Source organism: Phycodurus eques, chromosome 16 (assembly GCF_024500275.1).
Source record: "Phycodurus eques isolate BA_2022a chromosome 16, UOR_Pequ_1.1, whole genome shotgun sequence".
NCBI lineage: Eukaryota > Metazoa > Chordata > Actinopteri > Syngnathiformes > Syngnathidae > Phycodurus > Phycodurus eques.
Genome location: NC_084540.1, coordinates 6,217,788 through 6,244,164, shown reverse-complemented (window position 1 = coordinate 6,244,164; position 26,377 = coordinate 6,217,788). Strand labels below are relative to the sequence as shown.

The 26,377-nt window shown below is 42.9% G+C and overlaps 1 protein-coding gene across 2 annotated transcripts; it reads left to right on the top strand.

Moving 5' to 3' along the window:
- atp5mc1 (ATP synthase membrane subunit c locus 1) lies at nt 1–26,175 on the top strand. 2 transcript variants are annotated; one of them, XM_061700523.1, is made up of 5 exons: nt 1–100; nt 3,535–3,583; nt 6,758–6,841; nt 10,740–10,918; nt 25,803–26,175. In XM_061700523.1, the coding sequence occupies exons 2-5, from the start codon at nt 3,545–3,547 to the stop codon at nt 25,915–25,917; spliced, it is 417 nt and encodes a 138-aa protein (XP_061556507.1). In that variant the 5' UTR covers nt 1–100; nt 3,535–3,544; the 3' UTR covers nt 25,918–26,175. The 2 variants fall into 2 exon arrangements, with proteins under 2 accessions (XP_061556507.1, XP_061556506.1); XM_061700522.1 differs by having other exon boundaries at nt 2–111.
- The last annotated feature ends 202 nt before the right edge of the window (nt 26,176–26,377 follow it).

The window sequence follows — 26,377 nt, the reverse complement described above, 5'->3', positions numbered from 1 at the left end:
CACATTTCTTATAAATAACAAGGTGACAGTCTTTCACGTCCTAACATTTATAGATTACCACTGAGTGCCAGAGAAGCTAGTCCCGGACCCTCCCGAAGACGTAACTAACCGGTATTAAGTGCTTTGTATTGCTCTTCCGTGTATGCATTAACAATAGTCAGTTTGTTAATGTATGTGTTTATAGCAGTATGACTTGTGCGTGACTTGTCAGGAAACGGATCTGAACTACACTGACTGTGTAGAGCCAAAGCTATGTCGGCCATTCAGAGGCTTGTCAGTTGTTTGTATGAATATGTAAAAAGTCGGAATAAGAGTCCCCTGCTGTGCATGCAGGGAAAATTGGTTTATTGTCTCTTCTCGTGTCACACTGCGCGGCTAACGATTTATTTGCAGTGACTGTCACTTCAGTGTAAAAGTCACGACTCCGCGGGCCTTCCGTGAGCTCATTCAGGCACCTCCTGCAAAGGTCCCGCTGTTACAAATTGAAGACTATCCTTTCACCATGAGCTTTGCTAACATTGCATTGCGCGGAAGATGTACTTTTGGTGTGTTTGATTTCGAGGACGCGTCTGTTCATTAATATTGATTTTGACCTTCAGGTACAGTGGTTAGCTTAGCAACTAGAGTTTAGTATTTGCTAGCTCCGGTGTGTCCCACTCTTGTGCCAGGACGACGAAGTGATCTCTTGGAGCAGTCCAGCAATGTGATCAGTGTCCTGATCGGTGTTTTGAATAGGGTACTAATATTTTACGGATTGTATTTCAATCAGGTAGCCAGGTGACCTCTTGCGCTCAAATGTCCTCCAGGCTTCAAGAAATGGCGCCTCTGAGCAAGGGGAGCTGTAGCTCTTTTACCATTATTCATTACATTCATTGTTAAATCTCTACTTGAGCCAAGCAGTCGTCTGTTGAATTGGATTAGTCGCCCGGACGAACCAGACACCAACGTGCAACACTTAACTGGATTTGATTGCAGCATGTTCATACTCTTCTCAAAATGTAATTTAGTCGTCCTCCAGGTTGCATTTTTGGCATCATTAGTTTTTCTGTGTTGTTCCTCAAATGACTTTAGGGGGACAGTCCAAAAGTCCAGTCCAAAAAAAAAAAGGGACAGTCCAAAAGTCCAGTCCATGAAAAAGCATCACGTTAATGTCTGAAAACTACAATCAATCACCAACATTTATGTGGACATTTCGATTTATAACCACTTAAACCTCCTGAAAATTTTAGATCGACTGGCTCCATATTTAAGATTTAATGGATGTTATACGGCGGCACGGTGGCCCGACTGGTTAGAGCGTCAGCCTCACAGTTCTGAGGACCCGGATTCAATCCCCGGCCACGCCTGTGTGGAGTTTCCAAGTTCTCCCCGTTCCTGCGTGGGTTTTCTCCGGGCACTCCGGTTTCCTCCCCCATCCCAAAAACAAAATATTAGGCCGATTTGTTCTATTTTCAGAGGTGGAAGTGAGCATAAAAAGAGCTGTCCCCATACATTTTGTTGACGATTGCTCGTTTCTCTGACATTAGGTGACGTTAAGCTTTTTTACGCTTCCATTAAGAGTTTTAGACTCTCCCTATTAAGGTATTTTATCAGTATGGCCACGAAGTTGCAAGCCTAGCTGTTAACCATACATGCAAATCACTCTCCTTTTGGTGAAATTCGGCGGTCTGAATCGTATAGATCCGATGTTCCGTTGTCAGGGGTGTGGGTGTGGGGGGGGGGGGGGGTGTCGCTGTCGCTGACGTCAGGCTGTTTCGTACTCCTTGAACGCTGGCAGCTCGATCCCTTCCACACACAGATGTAATTGTGATTAGTACTCCGCGGCGGACTAATATGCGAGCGCATTGGTCTGAGGTGTTCTGCCTGTGCATTCGGTAATTGCTTTGGATAAGTCACAGGAGTTGACAAGACCAGAAAAAAACACTTCTGCTGTTAAGAAATAACAGTACTTTTACTCCGTTACAATGATCTAAATGTCGCTCTCTACTTTTATTTATTATTGCTTAACTATTTCGTGCGCGAGACTACGACCTCGAATTCTGCATTGGGTGCTGTTTGCGCCTATCGTTTGTCTACTTCACCAATCAAACGACACAAGAATGTCACATGACCTCACACGTCTGCCATTGGGCTCCCCATACATGGGTATTAACACTAGATAAGCCAGCCCTGCTGATCGTCGTGCCGATGGGGCAGCCATGTTGGGAAGGTCTTCGTTACCATGAGGGCAACGGCGCGCTACTCTTATTTACATTTAGACAAACAGGCTTTCATGTATTGTGGTATTTGTTTGGCACGTTTGCCCAAATGTGGATATTTCAGCTCACTTATAACTTCAGAAAACACCGTGCAGTAAATTGCAGATGTTTTTTTTTTTTGTAGTTTTCACTGTGCATACACACACGCACACACATCCTCTATTGCTACTCTTATGTTTAAGCAACATTTTTGCTCATCAGATCAGCCAGTGCCGTATTTTTTGCACTGGTCTTTTGTATTTTCGCGTTGAGGTGCTGTGGGTCGTGGCCCTGGTTGTGGTCCCAGCAGAACCACAAACCACACGTAACATTGGTGATGAGTTGATCCGCTAGTACATCTTGTATTAATTAGGAAACATGCCTACAATTATCTAATTAGTTTGTAGATGTTAAATGTATTAAGCGACAGAGCGATGTTAGGGATTATGTCAGAACACAGAATCAACTAATTTAAAATTCAGAAATGGCCAATAAAAACAGAAAAATATTGTACTTAATATTTACCTGGAGGATGCATTTGGGATTAGCCTTGAAGTTGGTGATGGTGAAAAATGAAGTCAAACAGAAAATTATTTTAGTCAATTCTTTTTCCAGAATGAGAGTGCTTAAAGAGCAGCTTGAAGCTGGCATTAGGCGCAGGTGGAGATGGGACTGGTTCAAGTTGGAGGCCAAAACAAAATAGCAGTGAGGCAGATGTAATTTTAATCTTAAATTTGTACAATAACATGTACTTGAGCGGTGTAAAGTTTTTCTGTGGGAAGAATGTTTATTTTCCCTTATTGTACTCTTCTTCGCAATCTTCCAGATTGCTTAATTTATGTTAATTATAAAAATTCTGCGGTGACCCGGGAAATCCCCCCCACCAGAACCCCCCCCCCCTACAAGGTTTTAAAAAAAAAAAAAAAAAAAAAAAAATTAAGGTCACCTTTTTCATGCCTTTGGTGTTTGCATGTATGATTAACGGCAATCACAAACTAATTAATGTTCATATAGCCAATTAGCCCTGCGATTGGCTGGCAGCCAGTTCAGGGTGTACCCTGCCTCCTGCCCGATGACCGCTGGGATAGGCTCCAGAATGCCCGCGACCCTAGTGAGGATAAGCGGCTCAGAAAATGGATGGATGGATGGATGGATAGCCAATTAGCCATGCTAAAAAAAATAAAATAAATAAACTTCCCGTTGAATATAAAACAATGCTTTATCATTTTGAAATTCCATGCTAGGGTCCTGCATGTAAAACTGACTACAACTGCAATTTCTTGTCTCATTTGCTTAGGTTCCCAGCCATGTATTCCTGCGCCAAGTTTGTCACTTCTCCTGCTTTGGTATGTGGACATGAACAATTTTGCTGAATGTTTCTCGTAGCCTTTTTGAGTAGTAGCAACGTACCAAGATTTCCCAAGAATGAGTCTGTCAAATGCTGAGTCTTGTTGGAATGGCCACTTCAACCTGGGTCCAACACACCAGGAACTTTCAAAATTGAATGATAGGTTCTGGAGAAATTTGTATTTTATTTATTTTGTGTGTGTGTGTGTATGTAGTTTTTTTTTTTTTTTTTTTTTTTGTTATTTGTTTTTTTTTGTTTTTGTTTTTGGTGCGCGGTGGAAAAAAATTTCCTTTTTGGGCAATGTTTTTGTATGATGATGATGTATAAAAAATCTGGTCAAAAATTGCCTTCGAATTGGGGTAAAGTCAAACTTCATTACTTCCCAAAATAGATCCTCGACCCTTTCATTTTGTCTGCTACTTGGGGATCCCCTTCTTTGATTGTCTGACATGTTTCAGTTAAAAATAAACACAAATATGCTCCTACGGGCTGAAACGCCGAGGGGTTTTCCAAGTCGATGCGTCAAAATTACTGACACGTTTCAAATGACGTCACTTGCCTTTACAAATTCGACTTCAATAGCGCAAATAGAATTGTTTTCATGTGGGCAGTAGAATAGGTCATTTACTTTAATATTAATGTTTTTAATTTTATTTTTTTGTGAATTTACAGGTATTTGTTATGGATGATTTTAGAGGCATTTGAAATGCTCATTCCATGTTTTTTTTCCTTTTCCTCTGCAAGGACAAACTAGCTTTAACTTTTGTAGTGGTGTGGGTGAATGGCAGCTCTTTGGCCTGGTGTCAGAATGACTGTTGTATAGCTAGTGACGTTTCAACGTCAGTTGATCTATCAGCATGTTGGGCATCTCAGTCATGGAGGCATTGTTGTTGACAAAGTTTCATATTTAAATGATGTATAAACTTCACTCAGGCTTTAATGGTTTAAAACAAAGAGGCACAACATTAATACTTGTTTTAAGTATATTTAAACGTGTAGACTGCCGCCTGAGTTAATGTATGATTGCTGAATTTGTTTTCCATATGTCATGGCAAATTGGCTTAGTCATTTTCAGTAAAAAATTGTTGCGTTGATGACGTTTCCCCTAAATGATCATTCTGTTCAAGTAATTGAAAAAGTATTAAAATTTCATTTGACACAAAAAATACAATTGAAAAGGTTTAATGAAATATTTATTCCATTGAGAAATTAAATTCCTACAATCCTCCTAACTGCTATGTTTAAACAAACAAAATAAATCATGACACTTAAATACTAGATTTCCTATACACGATCAGGATTTTTGGGACCGATCAGCGAGTTTAAATCACCGATCAGAAGATGGAGTAATATGTCTACTTAAATTACCTGTTCATTTACTGTATATACTTGTGTACGTAATTGCTCCAAAAATTATATTTACAATAAATGTATCTATTTATGCCAGTGAGGCATAGTGACAGACAGAACAAATGGTTTTCTATTAGATGGCAGGAAATAAATACAGTAATTAATGTATCCACTTTTTGTGACTTTTGTTTGTTGGTGTGCCGTGAGATTTTTCAATAGTAAATGATGTTGCTTGGCTCCATAAAGGTAATCACTGCTCTAGTCAGGTTATGTATTCGAGTCAGTCAGGTCAAACCAACATTACACGACAGAAATAATGGGTGCTAACTTACTGTAATTAAATTACTTCACCCACACCGGAACTTGCGAGCACGATTCGACAGAACGGCAGCATGTTTACGCACAATTGTTATGTAGCCTAGCAAGCTAACGTTTTGTTGCCTGCTTGCGAGCTGTATTGTATTAAAAGTACGGGAACATACCTCAAGCAAGCCTTAAACGACGTCCTCTCCTGAGCACCGGTGACCACTTTTCCCCCCCATTTTGTTCTTATACAGTTGGCGCGATCCATTCTTGTTTTCGTTGCCACGTTAACGAGTGTGTCTGGTCGCGTTTTAGTTGACAAGATAAAGCCCAATCATTGTAAAAAAAAAACAGGATGCGGTGGTATCTGTATACAAGATTTTATTGCAGTAATCTAACATAGTGCAATTGTGAAAGAGCAAATTTGTCTTGTCTGTCTCAGACGTGTTGTCTGTCCCACAACGCTGATTTTTTTTTTTTTTTTTAAATAACTTTATTGGCCATCAAAAGACATGTGACAAGGCTAAAAGTAAACTAGCTTTTGGATTAAAATATCCTGTCCACGATGGCGATGCGGAGTAAATGGCTTTTGCCGTCATTGATCGGATCGGCGAATTATGACATTGAAGCCGATCAGCATAAAATCCTAAATATCCGCCGATACCGATCAGATCCGGTGTAAAGTCTATTAAATACAGTATCAATGGGTCCAATCATTTAATGGATTGTTGAACTAAAATATTTGATTTCTTCTTGTAGCCTTAGAGGACAAATGAACTGCACTACTTGGCTGCAAAAAGGAGAGGCGCTGTTGATTTAATCTCAAATTCTCTACTAGTTTGCTGTCTAAAGAAGCATAGTGTGACATTCGCGATGGGAAGATGAGCTTCATCCAAGCAATTGCATCTCCTCCAGGCAGGATTATTCTGGTTATGATATTGAAGTGAATAACACTTATAATAATGATCCCATTTACTTTGATTCATTGATTGTTTTCCTCAGGCTGTAAGGACACTTGGCTCATCACTTGTAAAGGGTCCTAGCTAAACTTCCTCATTTAAATGCAGACTATTTTGATGCACGAGCATCTCAACCTTCTCAGTGGGAAGGACAGTCAGGCCAACTTGAAAATAGTCTAACGTGTAAAATGGTCCCATATTAAACTTAACCCTGCTATTTTCATGTTTGCTTTATTCCTATTTTGGAACATTTCAAGACTGTAAACTTTTTGGACCCAAAATAATATTGCCACCACCTGGTCTCTCACAGATGCAGTAGTTTTTACATCCTACCTAAATTATTAGATATCTTCTTTTATTATTATTATTTTTTTAAATTTACATCTTAGTGACTCAACATTGAGAATTTTATAGCCACTTAAAGCTTAATTTTGTCACTAATCAGTGGTAATGCAAGGGATTATTTCAAATGATTTGGGAACTTTATCAAGAGTGTTGCATTTAAATGTTAAAAAAATGGCTATGCTATGTGAATTCTGTCTGTATTAAATGTGTTGTAGCTCCGTGGGGGGTCCAGAGTCCTTGCCCGGCCAGTGTCCGTCTCCATTTTTAACAGACCTGAAGCAACAGTGGAACAGCAGCTGGTAAGAACTAGGAATCGTGCACCCATTTACAAAATCTTAATTTACCTGTTTCATATGGTATGCCAGTGTTTGGTGTTTTTATAAAAAAAAAAAAAAAACACAAAGAAAAGTCACGGCCCGGTTTAGCCTGCTGACTGTTCAAACATCTATTACCCGGTTCTTTAATTCTGGTCGAGGTGACTCAATGATTAGGCCGAATTAAAAGTTTAACAATTTATTCGTAAATACAGAGTCAAACAATAAGGTTGAAGGTTCAGCGCGAGGCTCTTCCACACGTAGCTCAGAATGACATTTGTGAAGAAGAGCCTATGGAAGCTTTCCTCAGTCTTTTCTGGCCAAAGACTGCTTCCTGTCGTGATGTCGTGCAGTCTCTAACCAATCCTAGCTTTGCCTGGTGTCTGGGTACGTTCGGAAATTCAGCTCTCACCGCGCTCTGCGATTGCGGTACTCTGAGACAGAGCGCATCAATTTTTCTATAACTTTTCTAATGAACGTGTTGGCTATTAGCAGGGACGTGTCAGTACATCTGCCATATCGAATGTGTCAGTTCTGCTTGTATCGTATGGCACACTCCAACAATGCCCCGAGTTTCCGACGGGTCTGCGGTGCAGAGTGCGCCAAGAGTGAATTTCCTCAATGTACTCTGTGTTGATATTTTGTGCGCTTGTTGTGTCTGTGTGACTAAATGTGATTCAACGATATGTTTAAAAGAAGATCTGGGTGTTTATCTGTAATGCAGTGTTGTCAGCCAGTAATTTCCAGCACTAGCACAGCTGACATACAGTATACTTGATGAGCACTGAGGGGAAATCCTGGCTGACCCATTTAAAGTTTTTTAAAAAAATTTGTCCACCCACCCCTACAATTTATAACTGTTCATATGTGTATAATAACGTGTTGCTTTCATCAAAATACCAAAGAATCAATAATTTGTTATTTTAAATCATATTTCTTGTCATGGTGAAATTGCCTTGTTTTAGGGGTTGCTTTACATGCAATGTGCCAGCCCACATACCACTCTACGTATTGTATTGCTGGGGCAATGCCAAATCCATCTTTTGTAAGAATGACAGTATTTTATTAAAGCAAACTATGCAGACACTTTCCAAAAAAATTGGAATATCATGTAGGTTTTTCTTTCCATGATTCCATTCAAAAAGTTTAACTTTAATAGATTATAGATTCAGAGCCCACAATTTAAACAATTCAAAGTATTTATTTCAGATCACAAAACCCATGAAATCAGGAATTCAAAAAATCTGAATACTGTAAAGAAATCACCATTTACTTCTCAGTTTTTGTTGAGGAAAAAAAAGAAATTAGGGTCACATTAAATGAATCAAAATATGGTACTTTCAAAACAATGTTAAGCTTCATTACTTGGTTGGGAATCCTTTTGCTTTAATCAGTGCCTTGATGCGCCGTGGCATTGAGGCAATCAGCCTGCGGCATTGCCTGGGATTTATGGAAGCCCAGGTTTCCTTGATGCTTGCTGGCAGTTCTTCTTTATTTTTGGGTTGGGTGCCCCTCATTTTCCTCTTGATAATGCACCATAGCTACTCATTGGGGTTTAGATCCGGTGGGTTGGCTGCCCAGTCAAGCTGGCAGGCAAAATGTGGGTTGATTTCTTCACAGTATTTAGATTTTTTGGAATTCTTGATTTTGATTGGGTTTCATGAGCTGGAAGCCCAAATTATGCAAAAAGAAACAAATATGTGAAATTGTTTTAATTGTGGGGCCTGGATCTATGAAATTCTAACTTTGAAAAGTTTTTCCATAATTCAATTCAATGATATTCAAAAGTTTTGGAAAGGGTCTGTAGTTGAGTTTTTCTAAAGGTGAAAATTGTGGTTTTATTTCTAGTTTAAGTTGGTAATTAAGATTTGTATTTTATACAGTGGGTACGGAAAGTATTCAGACCCCCTTAAATTTTTCGGTTTTATTGTAGCCATTTGCTCATTCCCCCCCCCCCCCCTTCATTAATGTACACACAGCACCCCATATTGACGGGGGGGAAAACGGAATTGTTGAAACCTTTGCAGATTTATTAAAAAACTGAAATATCACAAATCCATAACTATTCAGACCCTTTGCTTAGTATTTAGTAGAAGCACCCTTTTGAGCTAATATAGCCATGCATCTTTTTGGGAATGAAAGTTTTTCACACCTGGATTTGGGGATCCTCTGCCATTCCTCTTTGCAGATCCTCTCCAGTTCTGTCAGGTGAACATTGGTGGACAGCCATTTTCAGGTCTCCAGAGATGCTCAATTGGGTTTAAATCGGGGCTCAGGCTGGGCCATTCAAGAACAGTCTAAGCCTTTTATTTTATTTATTTATTTTTTTAAAATTTTTTTATTTAAAGCCACTCCTTTGTTATTTTAGCTGTGTTCTTAGGGTCATTGTCTTGTTGGAAGGTGAACCTTTGGCCCAGTCTGAGGTCCTGAGCACTGGAGAAGGTTTTCGTCTAGGATATTCCTATACTTGGCCGCATTCATCTTTCCTTCAATTGCAACCAGTTGTCCTGTCCCTGCTGCTGAAAAACACCCCCACAGCATGATTCTGCCACCACCATCCTTCACTGTTGGGACTGTATTGGACAGGTGATGCGCAGTTCATGGTTTTCAACACACATACTGCTTAGAATTAAGGCCAAAAAGCCTTAGTCTCATCAGACCAGAGAATCAGAATAATCTTTATTTGCAAAGTATGTCCAAAAACACACAAGGAATTTGTTTCCGGTAGTTGGAACCGCTCTAGTACGACAACAGAACACTTTGGAGACAGAAAGAAATTGACAAACAAAAATTCACTGAGCAGTAAAGGGTTGCTAGTTATCTGGTAATGCCAGTAAAAAGATGCAGTCCTCTAGTACTTAGAGCAGTTCGAATGACTAATATTGCAATAGTCCGGTGTAATGACCATTGTGCAAAGGGCGCTGAGACTTCAAGGAGTGTATGCGGTTTAAAGTGAGGAGTAGTGCGATAATCTGGGTCTTATTTCTCACCATCTTGGAGTCCTTCAGGGTTTTTTTTTTTTTAATAAAATCAAACTCCATGCGGGTTTTCATGTGTCTTGCACTGAAGAGAGGCTTTTCCACGGGCCACTCTGCCGTAAAGCCCCAACTGGTGAATGGCTGCAGTGATTGTTGACTTTCTCGCGTCTCCGGACTGCATCTCTGGAGCTCAGCCACAGTAATCTTTGGGTTCTTCTTTACCTCTTTCCCCCCCGATTGCTCAGTTTGGCCAGACGGCCAGCTCTCTGAAGGGTTCTGGTCGTCCCAAATGTCTTCCATTTAAGGATTATGGAGGCTGTGCTCTTGGGAACCTTAAGTGCAACAGAATTTTTTTTTTTTTTTTTTTTTGTATCCTTGGCCACATCTCTGCCTTCCCACAATTATTTCAGAGCTCTTCAGGCAGTTCCTTTTGACCATGATTCTTATTTGGTCTGACATGCACTGTGAGCTGTAAGGTCTTATATAGACAGGTCTGTGGCTTTCCTAATCAAGTCTAATTAGTATAATCAAACACAGCTGGACCCCAATGAAGGTGTAGAACATCTCAAGGATGAGCAGAAGAAATGGACAGCACCAGAGTTAAATGAGTGGCCCAGCAAAGGGTCTGAATACTTATGGCTGTGATGTTTCAGTTTTTCTTTAATAAATCTGTAAAAATGTCTTTTTTTTTTTTTTTTTTTTTTCCCCCCTCCCTGTCAATATGGGGTGCTTTCTGTACATAAATGAGGGGGGAAAATTAACTGATTTTAGCAAATGGCTGCAATATAACAGAGTGGAAAATTTAAGGGGTCTGAATACTTTCTGTACACTGTGTGTGTGAATATATATATATATATATAATATATATTTTTTTGTTTTTATTTTTTCCTTTTCCTTTTTCCCAGGCCTTGTTGCCAAAAAATCACTCAGCAGTCCTGACGCACTCGTTCCACACCAGTGCGCTCTCTCGCGACATTGACACTGCTGCGAAGTTCATTGGTGCTGGTGCTGCCACAGTGGGAGTTGCTGGTTCCGGAGCTGGTATTGGAACAGTTTTTGGTAGCCTCATCATTGGCTATGCCAGGTAATTTTTATTTTATTTATTTTTTTTTCTCACGTCAACATTTTACATTCTTAGTTCTATTCCTGGTCCTCTAATGAAATTACACTTGGTATGTTTATATCCACTACATCAAAGTTTTTAAATGCATGTAACCAACCACCTTAACCTTAGTTAGGTGCGTGTTTGTCCAACTTTTTTATTTTTTTTTTTGTTTTATTTTTTTTATTTTTATTTTTTTAAAGTCCTAGCATGCGAGCTGGCTTTGTGCTCATACCTAACATTTAATTCTCAGAGACAACCAGGTGGTGTTTTGGATTGTCAAGGAAATAAATTGCATCTAAATAATAAAGTAAAATTTGTAAAGGTCCCATGCCATCAAAATCTACCCACCCCACTCTCCTCCTTGTTTGACACAAAACATAAGTCAAAATGAGTCTTCGACATGGTGTGTTTGACAACGTTGCGGTTTGTCGATTGAATGCAAAAGGCAATAAACTGCATACGGCTTTCAAAACAACCAGATTAGATTTGTGTTTGTGAATTGGGTAGTTGCTAATAATCAAGTACCTGCCCACTTCATTGTTAGTTACCGCCCACTCAACTCAGTTGAACAGGAACATGGCATTTCCTGGTTTTAAACGAGCGTGTTTCTGCTACCGCCAAGCCTTACAAATACAATCTATAAATATACATACTGTATGTTGTTTTTCAATTATACTTGACAATGTTTACAATTCATGATATAACTGTGGATGAAATGGCTAAACTTGCAGTCAGTCGCCAAACTGTGCGTGAGCGAAGAACATTGCACACTAGTTATTTTCAAGTTAACAGGAGCGCAGGACCAGCCTCTTAAAATAGCCTTTTTCACCCATGTTCCCTTTCATATCATGTTCCCTATTAGTGGGCCAACAATCCAATGCTTGGTGAATTGTGCTTCACAGTGGTAGTGAGACTCCACCTACAATGAAAGGACCCAAAAGCGACGTCGATATGAACGCTTCACTGCCGCAGTGTTATGATCTCACTAAGGACCAATCGGCGCAAAGCTGTTTTCCACATTTAAATTAATAACGGCGATCCAATCAGAGCAAATCTTATTTACATATCGAATATTAATGGTAAATCGGGCCATATCAATTATCAAATATCAGTTTCCCCTCTTTAAGATCCTCAAACAAATATAATCCAGGTAAACTTAAAAGGCTGTTTTTAAATGGTGATTTCATTTATTAGGGGAAAAAAAAAAAACTTTAATTGCCTTTCTCTGTATGGAAAAAGTAATGGCCCCTCTAAACCTAATAACTGGTTGGGCCATCCTCAGGAGCAATGACTGAAATCAAGAGTTTTCTATAACAGGCAATGAGTCTTTCACATTTATGTGGAGATATTTTGACCCATTTGACAAGTCTGCAAGGAAGAATTTTGAATTCAGCAAAAATAGAGGGTTTTTTGAGAATGAACGGCCTTTTTAAGGTCATTCCACTATTTCAATCGGAATAAAGTCTGTGCTTTGACTGGGCCACTCCAAAACCTGGGAGTTTTATTTTTTATTTATTTTTTTAAGCCATTCAGAAGTTGACTTGCTGGTGTGTTTTGGATCGTTGTCCTGCTGCAGAACTGGAGTGCACTGCAGCTTGAGGTCACAAACCTGATGGCTGAACATTCTCCTTCAGGATTTTCTGTTAAAGAACATAATTCATGGTTCCATCAATCACAGCAAATTGTGGAGAAAAGCAGGCCAAGATTACCACCACCATGTTTGACTGTTGGTGTGAGGTTTCTTTTTCTGAAATGCTGTGCAACATTTACCCCAGATGTGTAAAAATAAAAAACACACACACATTCCAAAAAGGAACTAATTCATGACTTAACGTGGGGGGTAATTACTTTATCACACAGGGCTTTGAATTATTATTTTATTTTATTCCCCCCCCCCGAAATGAAATAAATTTATAAACCGCATTGTAAGTTCGCTTGGGTTGTTTATCTGATAAATGTGTTTGAGCTTAAAGTGGGGAAACTATGCAAAAAATACCCGACTTTAAGAAGGGGGAGCAATTTTTATTTTATTTTTTTTCACGAGACTGTATGGTGTCGTGATCCAGGAGTTAAACATTTACCAAGGAGCTATGCCTTGAGGACTGACTTTCGGTTCTGGGTTAGCTGGAGTGACTGGTTGCCACTAACATGGTGCTAGCAGACACCAGGTAGCCCCGGGGGACCACATAAGACCAAGACCTCTTTTGAAAATATCTCACCAGTGAAGAGACATTGTGATTTCCTAAGACTATTGTTGTGGTGATCATTTGAAAAATGTAAACTCTTGCAGATATTTATAGGAAGTGTGTTCTTGTGTTCGCTGACTAGACAATACATTGGATCGTCTACAAATGGAACTAATTTAAAAACGCACAACAACCCTCTTTCGTTATGTGGGGCCAATGCGACCGGGCATCCACAAATGAAGCGCGTCGGGCGGCTAATCGCTCGGCACCAACACGCCCCTCCATCCCTGGCACTTTTCGCTGAGCCAAAATTTTTTATTTTTGTATTTATTAACATGAATGATCACCCCTTATACTGTTGAAGGGTCGGGGGGGGAAATATTCGGGTGGCACGGTGATCGACTGGTTAGCACATCTGCCTCACAGTTCTAAAGACCTGGGTGCGACTGTGTGGAGTTTGCATGTTCTCACCGTGCCTGTGTGAGTTTCCTCCCACATCTATTAAAAAAAAAAAAAAGTACATGCATGGTAGGTTTATGGAAGACTCTAAATTGCCCATAGGTTGTTTGTCTGCATGTGCCCTGCGATTGGCGAGCAACCAGTTCAGGGTGTGCCCTGCCTCTTGCCCAAAGCCAGTTGGGATGGGTGCCAGTGACCCTAGTGAGGAAAAAATGGATGGATGGACATTTGTTTTATTCAAGTTTGAGAAGGGGAAAAAGTAGTTGTCAGCATTACTATAGTATTGATTGCAAAATAACAAAGTACATTTATACATCACATCTCAATCTCAGACTTGTGTATAGTGACAATAAAAAGGCATTTTTATTCTCATTTACGTGCAAGGTAGGTCGGCAAACTTATTTGCCGACCTACCTTGACTCACATACTGGATGAATTTAAATGACATCCCATTCTTAATCCATAGGGTTCAATATGACTTGGGTCCACCCTTTGCAGCTGTAACCGCTTCAACTCTTCTGGGAAGGCTGTCCACAAGGTGGAGGAGTGTGTTTATAGTGAGGTCAGGACTCTGTAGGCTAGTCAAAGTTCATCCACACCAGACTCTGTCATCCATGTCTTTATGGACCTTGCTTTGTGCAATGGTGCACAGTCATGTTTGAAGAGGAAGCCCCCTTGGGGCGAGAGGCAGGGTACACACTGAACTGGTCGCCAACCAATCGCAGGGCACATATAAACAAACAAACATTCGCACCTACGGGCAATTTAGAGTCTTCAATCAATCTCGCACGCATGTTTTCGGCATGTGGGAGGAAAATGGAGTATCCATCCATTTTCTACCGCTTATCCGGGTCAGGTCGCGGGGGCAGTAGCTTTAGCAGGGATGCCCAGACTTCCCTCTCCTCAGCCACTTCATCCAGCTTTTCCGGGGGGGATCCCGAGGCGTTTCCAGGTCAGCCGAAGGACGTAGTCTCTCCAGCGTGTCCTGGGTCTCCTCCCGGTGGGACGTGGCCGGAACACCTCACCGGGGAGGCGTCCGGGAGGCGTGCGAATCAGATGCCCCAGCCACCTCATCGGGCTCCTCTCAATGTGGAGGAGCAGCGACTCTACTCTGAGATCCTCCCGGATGACCAAACTTCTCACCCTATCTCTAAGGGAGAGAGTCCAAACCTCACCGGAAAGGAGTCCGACTTACTGCCGGATATGCGGACTCTGGTCGTACAGGGACCTAACCGCCCGTATCAGCGGGTTCTGTACCCCATACTCCCGAAGCACCCGCCACAGGACTCCCCGAGGGACACTGTCGAACGCCTTCTCCAAGTCCACAAAACACATGTAGACTGGTTGGGCGAACTCCCATGCACTCTCGAGGACCCTGCCAAGGGTGTAGAGCTGGTCCACTGTTCCACGGCCAGGATGAAAACCACACTGCTCCTCCTGAATCTGAGATTCGACTTCCTGACGGACCCTCCTCTCCAGCGCCCCTGAATAGAACTTACCAGGGAGGCTGAGAAGTGTGATCCTGGGGACCACCACCCCAGTCTGCCAATCCAGAGGCACTGTCCCCTGGTGTCCACGCGATGTTGCGAATCTCATCAACCCCCGGGGCCCTGCCACCGAGGAGCTTTTTAACTACCTCGGTGACCTCAAACCCAGAGATAGGCGAGCCCGCCTCAGAGAACCCACACTCTGCTTCCTCATGGGAAGGCGTGTCGGTGGAATTGAGGAGGTCTTCAAAGTATTCTCCCCACCGGCTCATAACGTCCCGAGTCGAGGTCAGCAGCGCCCCATCACCACTATACACCGTGTTGGTGGTGCACTGCTTTCCTCTCCTGAGACGCCGGATGGTGGACCAGAATTTCCTCGAAGCCGTCCGGAAGTCTTTCTCCATGGCCTCACCGAACTCCTCCCATACCAGAGTTTTTGCTTCAGCGACCACCAGAGCTGCATTCCGCTTGGCCAGCCGGTACCCATCAGCTGCCTCAGGAGTCCCACAGGCCCAATAGGACTCCTCCTTAAGCTTGACGGCATCTCTCACAAAGACCCCTAATGATGACGACAAACAATGGACTTCGTTTTCCCTTGCCCGGACGTGGGTCACCGGGGTCCTCCACTGGAGCCAGGCCTGGTGGTGGGGCTCGAAGGCGAGCGCCTGGTGGCCGGGCCTGCACCCATGGGGCCCGGCTGGGCACAGCCCGAAAGGGTAACGTGGGTCCCCCTTCCCATGGGCTCACCACCTGTGGGAGGGGCCATAGGCGTCGGGTGCAGTGTGAGCTGGGCGGTGGCCGAAGGCGGGGACCTTGGGAATCCGATTCCCGGCTACAGAAGCTGGCTCTAGGGACGTGGAATGTCACCTCGCTGGCAGGGAAGGAGGCCGACCTGGTGTGTGAGGTCGAGAAGTTCCGACTAGATATAGTCGGACTCTCCTCCACACACAGCTTGGGCTCTGGTACCAGTCCTCTCGAGAGGGGTTGGACTCTCTTCCACTCTGGAGTTGCCCATGGTGAGAGGCGCAGAGCAGTTGTGTGTATACTTCTTGTCCCCCCCCCCCCCCCCCCGGCTTGGTGCCTGTACGTTGGGGTTCACCCCGGTGGACGAGAGGGTAGCCTCCCTCCGCCTTCGGGTGGGGGGGGGGGACGGGTCCTGACTGTTGTTTGTGCCTATGCACCAAACAGCAGTTCAGAGTACCCACCCTTTTTGGAGTCCTTGGAGGGGGTGTTTGAGAGCGCTCCTGCTGGGGGACTTCAATGCTCATGTGGGCAATGACAGTGAGACCTGGAAGGGCGTCATTGGGAGGAACGGCCCCACCGATCAGAACCTGAGCGGTGTTCTGTGATTGGACTTCTTTGCTCATGACAGATTGTCCATAACAAACGCCATGTTCAAGCATAAGGGTGTCCACACGTGCACTTGGCACCAGGACACCCTAGCTCGCAGTTCGATCGACTTTGTGGTCGTGTCATCGGACTTGCGGCCGCATGCCTTGGACACTCTGGTGAAGAGAGGGGCGGAGCTGTCAACTGATCACCTGGTGGTGAGTTGGCTCCGATGGTGGGGGAAGATGCCTGTTCGACGTGGCAGGCCCAAACGTATTGTGAGGGTCTGCTGGGAGCGTCTGGCAGAAACCCGTCAGAAGGAGTTTCAACTCTCACCTCCGACAGATGTCCCCCCCATCGAGTCAGAGTGGACCATGTTCCGCGCCGCCATTGCTTAGGCAGCCGACCGTAGCTGTGGCCATAAGGTGGTCGGTGCCTGTTGTGGCGGCAATCCCCGAAAATGGAGTACCCAGAGAAAACCCACGCAGGCACGGGGAGAACATGCAAACTCCACACAGGCGGGGCCAGGATTTGAACTCTGAACTGTGAGGTAGATGTGCTAACAGTTGCCCACTGTGCTGCTTTTTTTATTAATTTATTTTTAAATAGTTAACTGTAGTTCGTGCACACCTGGATGGAAAAAAAACTGATTTGTTCTAAATATGACATCACTGTTAAAATGTCAAAAACATCAGTTTCTAGAATAGCACGTTTATTTTTATTTTTTTTACCCGTTTCAGCTGCATGGCCTTGCAGAATGGTGGATCTGTATGCCTTTTGTGCTGGAGCAGTTTTGCTGTCCAACAGGGGAGTTTGAAATACTCCCTCTGCTTATTTATTTTTTTTAAATTCTGTTTATTGATAATGCAGCCAGACTGAAAAGTGTTTTAGGGGACAGACAGAGTGGACAATGGAAATAGGGGTGCAAACCACAGCAGAAGATTAGTTAGACAGTTTAGATATTTGAGCACAGGTAACATTACAAGTCAAATCGTGTTCTTATTTGTGGGGGGGGGCGGCACCTGGTGAGGACATGCAATCACTAACCAAGAGTACATGATGAGAGAGGACCGAAAAGGGCAGGACAAGATGTGGGAAATGAGCAACGAACCTGTGAGTTGAAATGTTAGTTTTACCTGTGTTCTATAGGCTTCCAAGCAATGGACGCCTATAGCATGTCTATTGAACTTATGTGAATGAACACCATATCACATGCATGTTAGTCAACTGGTGAACGGAGTTGCTGAGCAAGCACATTGAGGAACCGTGGGCGTGGCCTCCTCCACCCACCAGGGGGACACCACCCAGGACCCAGGGAGGTCCGCAGCCCAACCAGTCGCCAAGGAAGGGGCACGGGCACCGGACCACCCGACAACCAGTGTTGCCCCACTGCCGCCACCGCCCCCACTAACCCCAGAGAGCATGGGGGTCCCAGCCACCAACGGGGCCCAACGCAGGAGGCAGCCGCCACCCGAAAACAGTCATAGCCTGCCAAAAGCGAGCCCATGTTAAGCACCAAGAGAGGGGAGAGGAAGTTGTGGTCAAGTTAAAACAAGAGAAATGTGAATCCGCAGCCCAAAAACTGAAAGGGGGCGCACAGTCACCCCCTCCCAGGGCAACCAACTCCCCAAAGGATGTGCGAATGTACAGTGGGGCAAAACAGTAATTAGTCAGCCACCAATTGTTCTCCAAAGTTCTCCCACTTAAAAAGATGAGAGAGGCCTGTAATTTTCATCATGGGTATACCTCTCAGAGAACGTGAGAGGGGTGAGATCTTGCGTGTACCCCAAGATCGAGGGAGATTATCAGTGGTGTTGTATGTCTTCCATTTTCTCATTTCTCTCTGTTGATTTCTTCACACCAAGCTGCTTACCTATTGCAGATTCAGTCTTCCCAGCCTGGTGCAGGTCTACAATTTTTGTTTCTGGTGTCCTTTCACAGCTCTTTGGTCTTGGCCATAGTGGAGTTTGGAGTGTGACTGTTTGAGGTTGTGGACAAGTGTCTTTTATACTACTGAGGCATTCAAACAGGTGCCCTTAAAACAGGTTAACGAGTCGAGGAAAGAGGAGCATTTTAAAGAAGTTACGGGTCTGTGAGAGCCAGAAAGCTTGCTTGTTTGTCAGTGACCAAATACTTATTTTCCACCATAATTTGCTAATAAATTCTTTAAAAATCAGATGTGGATATTTATGGATTTTATAATTTATTTACCCCACCCCATTTTGTTTTAAAGGTGAGTTATACCATGATGAAAATTACAGGGCTCTCATCTTTTCAGATGGGAGAACTTGCACAATTGGTGCCTGACTAAATACCTTTTTTGCCTCACTGTATGTGGTGTATTTAAACTCCCCCCCCCACACACACACACACACAGATGGGTGTATTATTAATTAAAACTAGAGTACCGGCAGGGCAGAGAAAGGGGGGTGACCAGACTGCAAACCGGCACAGATGTGCCGGTGCCTGCCCCAGCGCCTGCACCATCATGCCTCGTGCCAGTACCCCAGGGGACCCTAAATGAGATGTGAATGTGCGGAGTATGTACAGTGTGAGTACTAAAAGATGTGCAGTGTGTGAAGTAAGAGGCTAGACTCCTGTGGGCCTGACTGACTGGAAGACCACAGAGAAAATGGGGGCAGACCCTCCCCTCCCAAACCAACCAGCGACAAGAACAGGGCCCAGAAGCTGTGTCTGTCCAAGGCAGGAGGTGCTTGACACTGAAGCCCCAAGTCAGCCGGGGACCCCACAAATCCTGAGGGAGAGAGGGGCGGCGACCACAGCAGAGTGCCCCGGGGAGAGGAGGACACAGGCCCGGTACGCAGCAGCGCAGCCCCCAATCCTCCACCCAGGGACCAGGACGAGGCCCCCGGAGTGGGGTCAGCAGGCACCTAACGGGCACCCAGGGATGGAGAGCAGTCCCGGGACCTGCACGACCCAGGAAGGCAACACTGACACAACCAGACCTAAGGGGAGGAGGGGGGCGAAACAGGCCCAGCATCTCCAGAGGCCCACATCGCAGATCTAGAAGGATAAGGGGTTCAAGTGCATGCAAGTGACCCTGTGGTCTGCACAGGGGTCTAAAATGAGATTTGATTTGATCACATTACATTTCTGTATGACACTGTTTCCCAGGCAAACAGACTCAAGCTTCAAGGTTCACTGTTTTAATGAAAGGTGACCATTTTTTCGTAGTTATCCATTTGCTTATTACGTCTGGCAGAAATATTTTCTAGTTATGTACTCAGACAAGATTTTGCCATTGGTTAATGTTGATGGCTTGTTTATCTTTCCAGTTTAGCAATGTTTTTTTTTTTTTTTTTTTAGCGATTGCTGGAATTAAAAGTATTGGTTGAGCATGTTTATTTGGAAGATTTATACCTTTTTTAAATCACCCAGCAGACAAACATAAGGGGAGATCGGAATCCTACAGTTCAAAACTGAGGACAGTTTGTGTAATTAGTGACCAGAAGCGCTGTACGGGTGTACAATGCCAAAGAGCATGAAAATAAGTGTCTGGAGCGTTTTCAGTGCAATGAGTGCATGTTTGATTTTGAATGTGGAATGTTGGTCAACTCCTCAATGGCTGTGGAATATTGGTCCACTCTTCAATGGCTGTGCGAAGTTGCTGGATATTGGCAGGAACTGGAACACGCTGTCTTATATGCCGATCCAGCGCATCCCAAACATGCTCAATGGGTGACAAGAGCTGGGATGTTTTCAGTTTCCAGGAATTGTGTACAGCTCCTTGCAACGTGGGGCCTTGCATTATCATGCTGCAACATGAGGTGATGGTCATGGATGAATGGCACAACAATAGGCCTCAAGATCTCTTGACAGTGTCTCTGTGCATTCTAAATGCCATCAATAAAATTCGCCAGTGGTAGTTGCCCATACCATAACCCCACCGCCACCACGGGCCACTCGATCCACAACGTTGACATCAGAAAACCGCTCACCGATACGATGCCACACATGCTGTCTGCCATGTTTTCATGAACAGTGAAAACCGGGATTCATCCGTGAAGAGAACACCTCTCCATCAAATGTGAGCATTCGTCCACAAATGTGAACATTCGTCCACTCAAGTCTGACAAACTGCAGTCAGGTCGAGACTCCGATGAGGATGACACGCAGGCAGATGAGCTTCTCTGAGACTGTTTCTGACTGTTTGTGCAGAAATTCTTTGGTTATGCAAACCGATTGTTGCAGCAGCTGTCCGGGTGGCTGGTCTCAGGCGATCTTGGAGGTGAACATGCTGGCTGTGGAGGTCCTGGGCTGGTGTGGTTACACGTGGTCTGCGGTTGTGAGGCCGGTTGGATGTACTGCCAAATTGTCTGAAACTCCTTTGGAGACTGCTTATGGTAGAGAAATTAACATTCAGTTTACGGGCAGCAGTGCTGGTGGACATTCCTGCAGTCAGCATGCCAATTGTACGCTCCCTTAGAACTTGGCGACATCTGTGGCATTTTGTTGTGTGATAAAACTGCACATTTCAGAGTGGCCTTTTATTGTGGCCAGCCTATGGCACACCTGTACAATAATCATGCTTTCTAATCAGCATCTTGATATACCACACCTGTGAGGTGGGATGGATTGTCTCCACAAAGGAGAAATACTCACTAACACAGATATAGACAGATTTGTGAACAATATTTTTTATATTTGCGAATGTAGAAAACGTTTTAGATCTGGGAGTCCAGCTCATGAAAAATAGGAGCAAAAACAAGTGTTTATATTTTTGTTCAGTGTAGTACTTGAAATTAATTTTTATACTTTTGAAAGTTTTTCTGGTTTGAGTAGTTCTGTTTTCTGAACAAAAACAAGTAGTTCTAGAGTATTCATGTATGTTGAGAATCTTTTTAGGATTGTTGTTGTCACTTTATAGTATTGTAGGAAGTTACCACTTCTAATTTGAAATTCTTGGAAAAAGCTTTCACAATTACACCTTTATCTTTCATCTCTCACTGTACTGAAAAATAGTGGTTCTTGTCTATACCAGAAATGTTTATAGAACTCTGTGGAAAATCTATCATTGCCTGAAGCTCCACCTGCTGGCATATCGTTTAAGGCCTTATGTAACTCTGTGAGGGTTAATGGGGCCTCTAAAAACTCAGTACTTTCTGAAGTTATTTGAAGGATGTTTAGGTTGTTGAAAAAAAATTTGTATTCGACTAATTGTGGGATGAATATAAACTACTGTAGTAGTTGTAGAATATATCAATATCCCGTGGGGATTGATTACATTTGCCATTTCATTCTTGTATGGTTGTAATTTAGTTTTTTTTTTTTTTTTTGTTACATTGAAGTTGGTTTGTGAGAAATTATCCTGATTCTGTTCAAAATTTTTGCATCTTTGCTATTGTTGTCGGAACTCCGTTCTTTTTGATATGCAATCAACTTATTTAAGATTATTAACTTGGTTCCTCAGTAGGTCTGTCAGCTTCATTGCATATGCTTATTTTTTCATCTCCAACGCCCCCTTTTTTTTTTTTTTTTTTAAAAAGGAAATACTTCGTTTTCAATGGCTTATCAAATGTAAACTTCAGCCATAGTTAAGTGCATAATATAACATGAATGTCAAACAGTGTGTACATACAAATGAGCACACGAGACATAGACCTATGACTGAACATGCAGGTGCTTGAAATTGACAATAACATTGATCCCCTTCTAGATGTACCACTATCAGACCGAGCAAGCTAACAGCACGTTTGTAAATCAGTAGTCAAGCTTATGTCTTTATCTCCATCTATCAGTGTACGCAAGAGTGTGGTTATCACGTATTTTGCTGGCAAATATACATCTAAAAAATATAGGCGAGTCAGAAGTACAAAAGGGTGGCTCCAAGTGGTTTATTAGAATCTTTATTTGCCAAGTATGTCAAAAACAAGGAATTTGTCTCCGGTAGTTGGAGCCGCTCTAGTACGACAACAGACAGTCAATTGACAGAGACTACTTTTGAGACATAAAAAAAGAGTCACTGCGCAATAAAAGGTTACTAGTAATGTGGTAATGCCAGTACAATATTTTTTTATGACAAAGTGCAAAAAGATGCAGAGTCCTCTAGCAATTAGAGCAGTTTGAAATGACTAATAGAACATTGGTCTGGTGTAACGACCATTGTGCAAAGGGCGCATACTTCAGGTAATGTGCAGTTTAAAGTGACCGGTAGTGTGATAATCTGGGACAATGTCGATTGTGCAAATGTTGCAGATGCTACTCGGGCACATGAGTAAACAACATGAGTATTGGTCAACAACAGATATGAAAATAGTGCAGTGTGGTGAGACTATTCCAGTGAGTGCCCGAGTAATGTATAATTGGCCCGACAGAGATGTGACAAAATTGGCAGCATGTTGCAATGGAATTGGAAGTTCACTGTTTAAGAAGTTAATGGCAAGGGGGAGGAAGCTGTATGAATGTCTGCTTGTTTTAATTTGCATTGATCGGTAGCGCCTACCTGAGGGAAGGAGCTGGAAGAGGCAGTGACCAGGATGTGGAGGGCCAAAGAGGATTTTTGCATGCTCTTGTCTTAGTTCTGGCAGCGGGCAAGTCCTCAAGGGTGGTTTGGGGGGTACCGACAATCTTTTCAGCAGTTGTGATTGTCCGTTTCAGTCTGAGTTTCTCCTTTTTTGTAGCAGCACGAAACCAAACTGTGATGGAAGAACACAGGACTGATTCGATGACTGCTGTGTAGGACTGCCTCAACAGCTCCTGTGGCAGGCTGTGCTTCCTCAGAAGCCGCAGAAAGCGCATCCTCTGCTGGGCCTTTTTGAGGATGGAGTTCATGTTGATCTCCCACTTCAGGTCCTGAGAGACTGTAATTCCCAGGAACTTGAAGGTCTCGACAGTTGACACAGGGCAGTTGGACAGCGTGAGGGGCAGCTGTGGTGAAGGATGCCTCCTGAAGTCCACGATCATCTCTACAGTCTTGAGCGTGTTCAGCTCCAGGTTGTGTCTGCCGCACCACAGCTCCAGCCGCTCCACTTCCTGTCGATACGGAGACTCGTCACAGTCTTTGATGAGGCTGATGACTGTGGTGTCGTCTGCAAACTTCAGGAGTTTGACAGCCGGGTGCGTGAGGTGCAGTCGTTCGTGTAGAGCAGTCCTTCTCAATTGTTGTCTGTTACGACCCCCTTAGGAAGAAAAAAATAATTTGCGGACCCCCCCACCCACGGCCCTCTATACACCTCTATATAACATTTTATATAAATGATAATCTCATCTAATCCTGATAAACATTGAAGTTCAAAAGAAACGAGTATAGCTCAACTTTCAATGAAGAATACATTTTTGTAATGTTGTTTTCAGTCTGTAACAGAAAATAAAGTGCATCACTTTCCATGAAATAGAAAAAAATAAAAAAATCATGAATATGTAACTTTTTCCCAATTTATATATAACAATATCGAAAACTCTTACAAAAAAAGAAAAATGAATCAAATTATGGTTTTTCTGTTTCTTCTTTTTTTCCCCTATCAAAAAATGTCACAATTAATGGCTACAATGAGTACGTTTTGCAGTGCACAGCTTTTCAAAGTGGGGTTTGAAGCATGATCCTGCAACTCTCAACTACTGCTCAATGTTTAGCTGGGACCTGTACTTGGTCTTCAGTGCAGCAACAGCAGCGAAGCCAGTCTCACATGGGTACAAAGTTGCAAAAGGAAGCAGAATGCCCATAGCCCTCTTCCCCAGGAGTGGATACTGTGGAGTGGAGACCAAACAAAGATGTTCTTAAAACAAAAAGTACCTTTTTTTAAAAAAAAAAAAACAAAAAAAAAAGTTTTAATAAGTTAAAGTAGATGTTGGAGAGTTTGTGTGTAAATGTCTAAAATAAGCGGCACGGTGGACGACTGGTTAGAGTGTCAGCCTCACAGTTCTGAGGACCCGGGTTCAATCCCCGGTCCCGCCTGTGTGGAGTTTGCATGTTCTCCCTGTGCCTGCGTGGGTTTTCTCCGGGCACTCCGGTTTCCTCCCACATCCCAAAAACATGCATTAATTGGAGACTAAATTGCCCTTAGGTGTGACTGTGAGTGCGAATGTTTGTTTGTTTTTATGTGCCCTGCGATTGGCTGGCAACCAGTTCAGGGTGTACCCCGCCTCCTGCCCGATGACAGCTGGGATAGGCTCCTGCACGCCCGTGACCCTAGTGAGGAGAAAGCGGCTCAGAAAATTGATGGATGGATGTCTATAATAGCCAAAATATGGCACCTTTAAGTGGCTGATAAGATTTGATGTGTTGAAGCTAGATCATTTCTTCCCTCCTCGTGGAATGTTTTCAGAACATTTGCTGCAAATGCAAGGAAATGTCTTCCTTTGAAACTAAGAAATCCCACACCTTCGATGCCATGTTTACAGTGTGCTCCCTCTCAGCTCAATGCATGTTTACGATCGGCTGTATTTTACAGAAAGGAGCAAGGAGGGATTTCGTGCACCCAGATGTCTCAGCTCAATGTATGTTTACAATTGGGTGTTTTCAATAGAGTGCTTGATTTGTTCACTGCACCACAGCGAAGTACGGATCTTGCTTCATTGGATTTTCCTGTTCATTCTTGGATTTAATTTGTTTTAATTGAGCTATTTTTAATGTTATCATATTTATCAATATGATGTTATTCTTCAAATTGGCCCATGAACCCCTAATATTACTATACTTTTATATGAATAAAGACATTCTATTATGTGACCAGTTTGATATAAAACACAATTTTGTACAATATACAAAAGTGGGGGGTCCCCGCTCTAGCTTTCCATCAATTTAGGGGGTCCTTGGCCTGGAAATCGTTGAAGACCCCTAATCTAAACCATTAAAAAAATATATTGGTATTGATTTGGAGAAGCAGCAAGTTCTTGGTGGCAAAAAACAGTTATTGTGCGTCCCTAACATAAATTGTAATTTGAGGAAATGTTTTTCTAAAGTGTATGAAACAGAAGCCCTTTGCATTAATCAGTACCCAAAAGTAGCTCTTGGTTTCATAATGGTTGGTGACCCCTGGATATAGACTGATTGAGCCCGTTTTATTTGTATTGTTTTTGTGTGAAGAGTAAACATTTGATTTAACTCGTTCTTCAACTCTTGTCACAATGAGCCACATCATCTGCACAATGGTTTTAAATTGATGTGACTGAACAAAGTTTGTTTTTTATTGCCATCCCTCTTTCACAAAATGTACACCTAAGTTACTAAATGAGAAATCAGGTAAAATTGTGGACCCCCCCCCCCACCTGATTTATTAACCGGTCTGGCCAACATTTTCAAATGCTTCATATTAAAGGTGAATGAAGATGCAAGAAAATGGTTTGAAGATGGAGGCCAAACCCTTATACAGTATATGAATATTAGCATAAACATAATTTTGTTAATGTAAACCTGACACAAATCTCCTCTGTTCTCTGCAGGAACCCCTCCTTAAAGCAGCAACTCTTCTCCTACGCCATCCTGGGCTTTGCTCTATCTGAGGCTATGGGGCTCTTCTGTCTGATGGTGGCATTCCTTATTCTGTTTGCCATGTAAATCTGGAGACACTCATACCTTGGTTCCTTTTACACCTTTACCCAATCCTCTCCTTCCAAGTTACCTTCCCTCTAGCCGACGGAGGGAGTGGGGATGTTCCAGAACAGGAACTCTAAAACCGCTGATGGGCCATTCCAATCGACAGAAGAAAATTAAATTGAGGCTGAAAACCTTAATATACATTTTTGTTTCATACATATGTTTTACTGGAAAACTATTTGTTGGAAAAATATTTCAAATAAATGGTTGGTAAAAACACATTCTTTCGTTTCCATTTAACTTGCTGAGAAACTCATTGTAATGTTTTCTTATCTTAATGTGCTAATTTAGAAGGAGTCTGTGTTGTCTCATAATCGAACAGTAATGATCTTGGTGTGGATGCACCTATGAGTCCTTGGTCTAATAGCTTGATAAACATTTTTGTTGTACTTAAGGGGAAATTTAGCTTGCATACCACAGA

Bases quoted from the DNA above. Each gene is read 5' to 3' on its own strand.
- atp5mc1 (XM_061700523.1), top strand. From the start codon at position 3,545: ATGTATTCCTGCGCCAAGTTTGTCACTTCTCCTGCTTTG. The intron at 3,584-6,757 runs GTATGTGGACAT...AATGTGTTGTAG, and splicing joins TTGTCACTTCTCCTGCTTTG to CTCCGTGGGGGGTCCAGAGT. The intron at 10,919-25,802 runs GTAATTTTTATT...TGTTCTCTGCAG, and splicing joins CTCATCATTGGCTATGCCAG to GAACCCCTCCTTAAAGCAGC.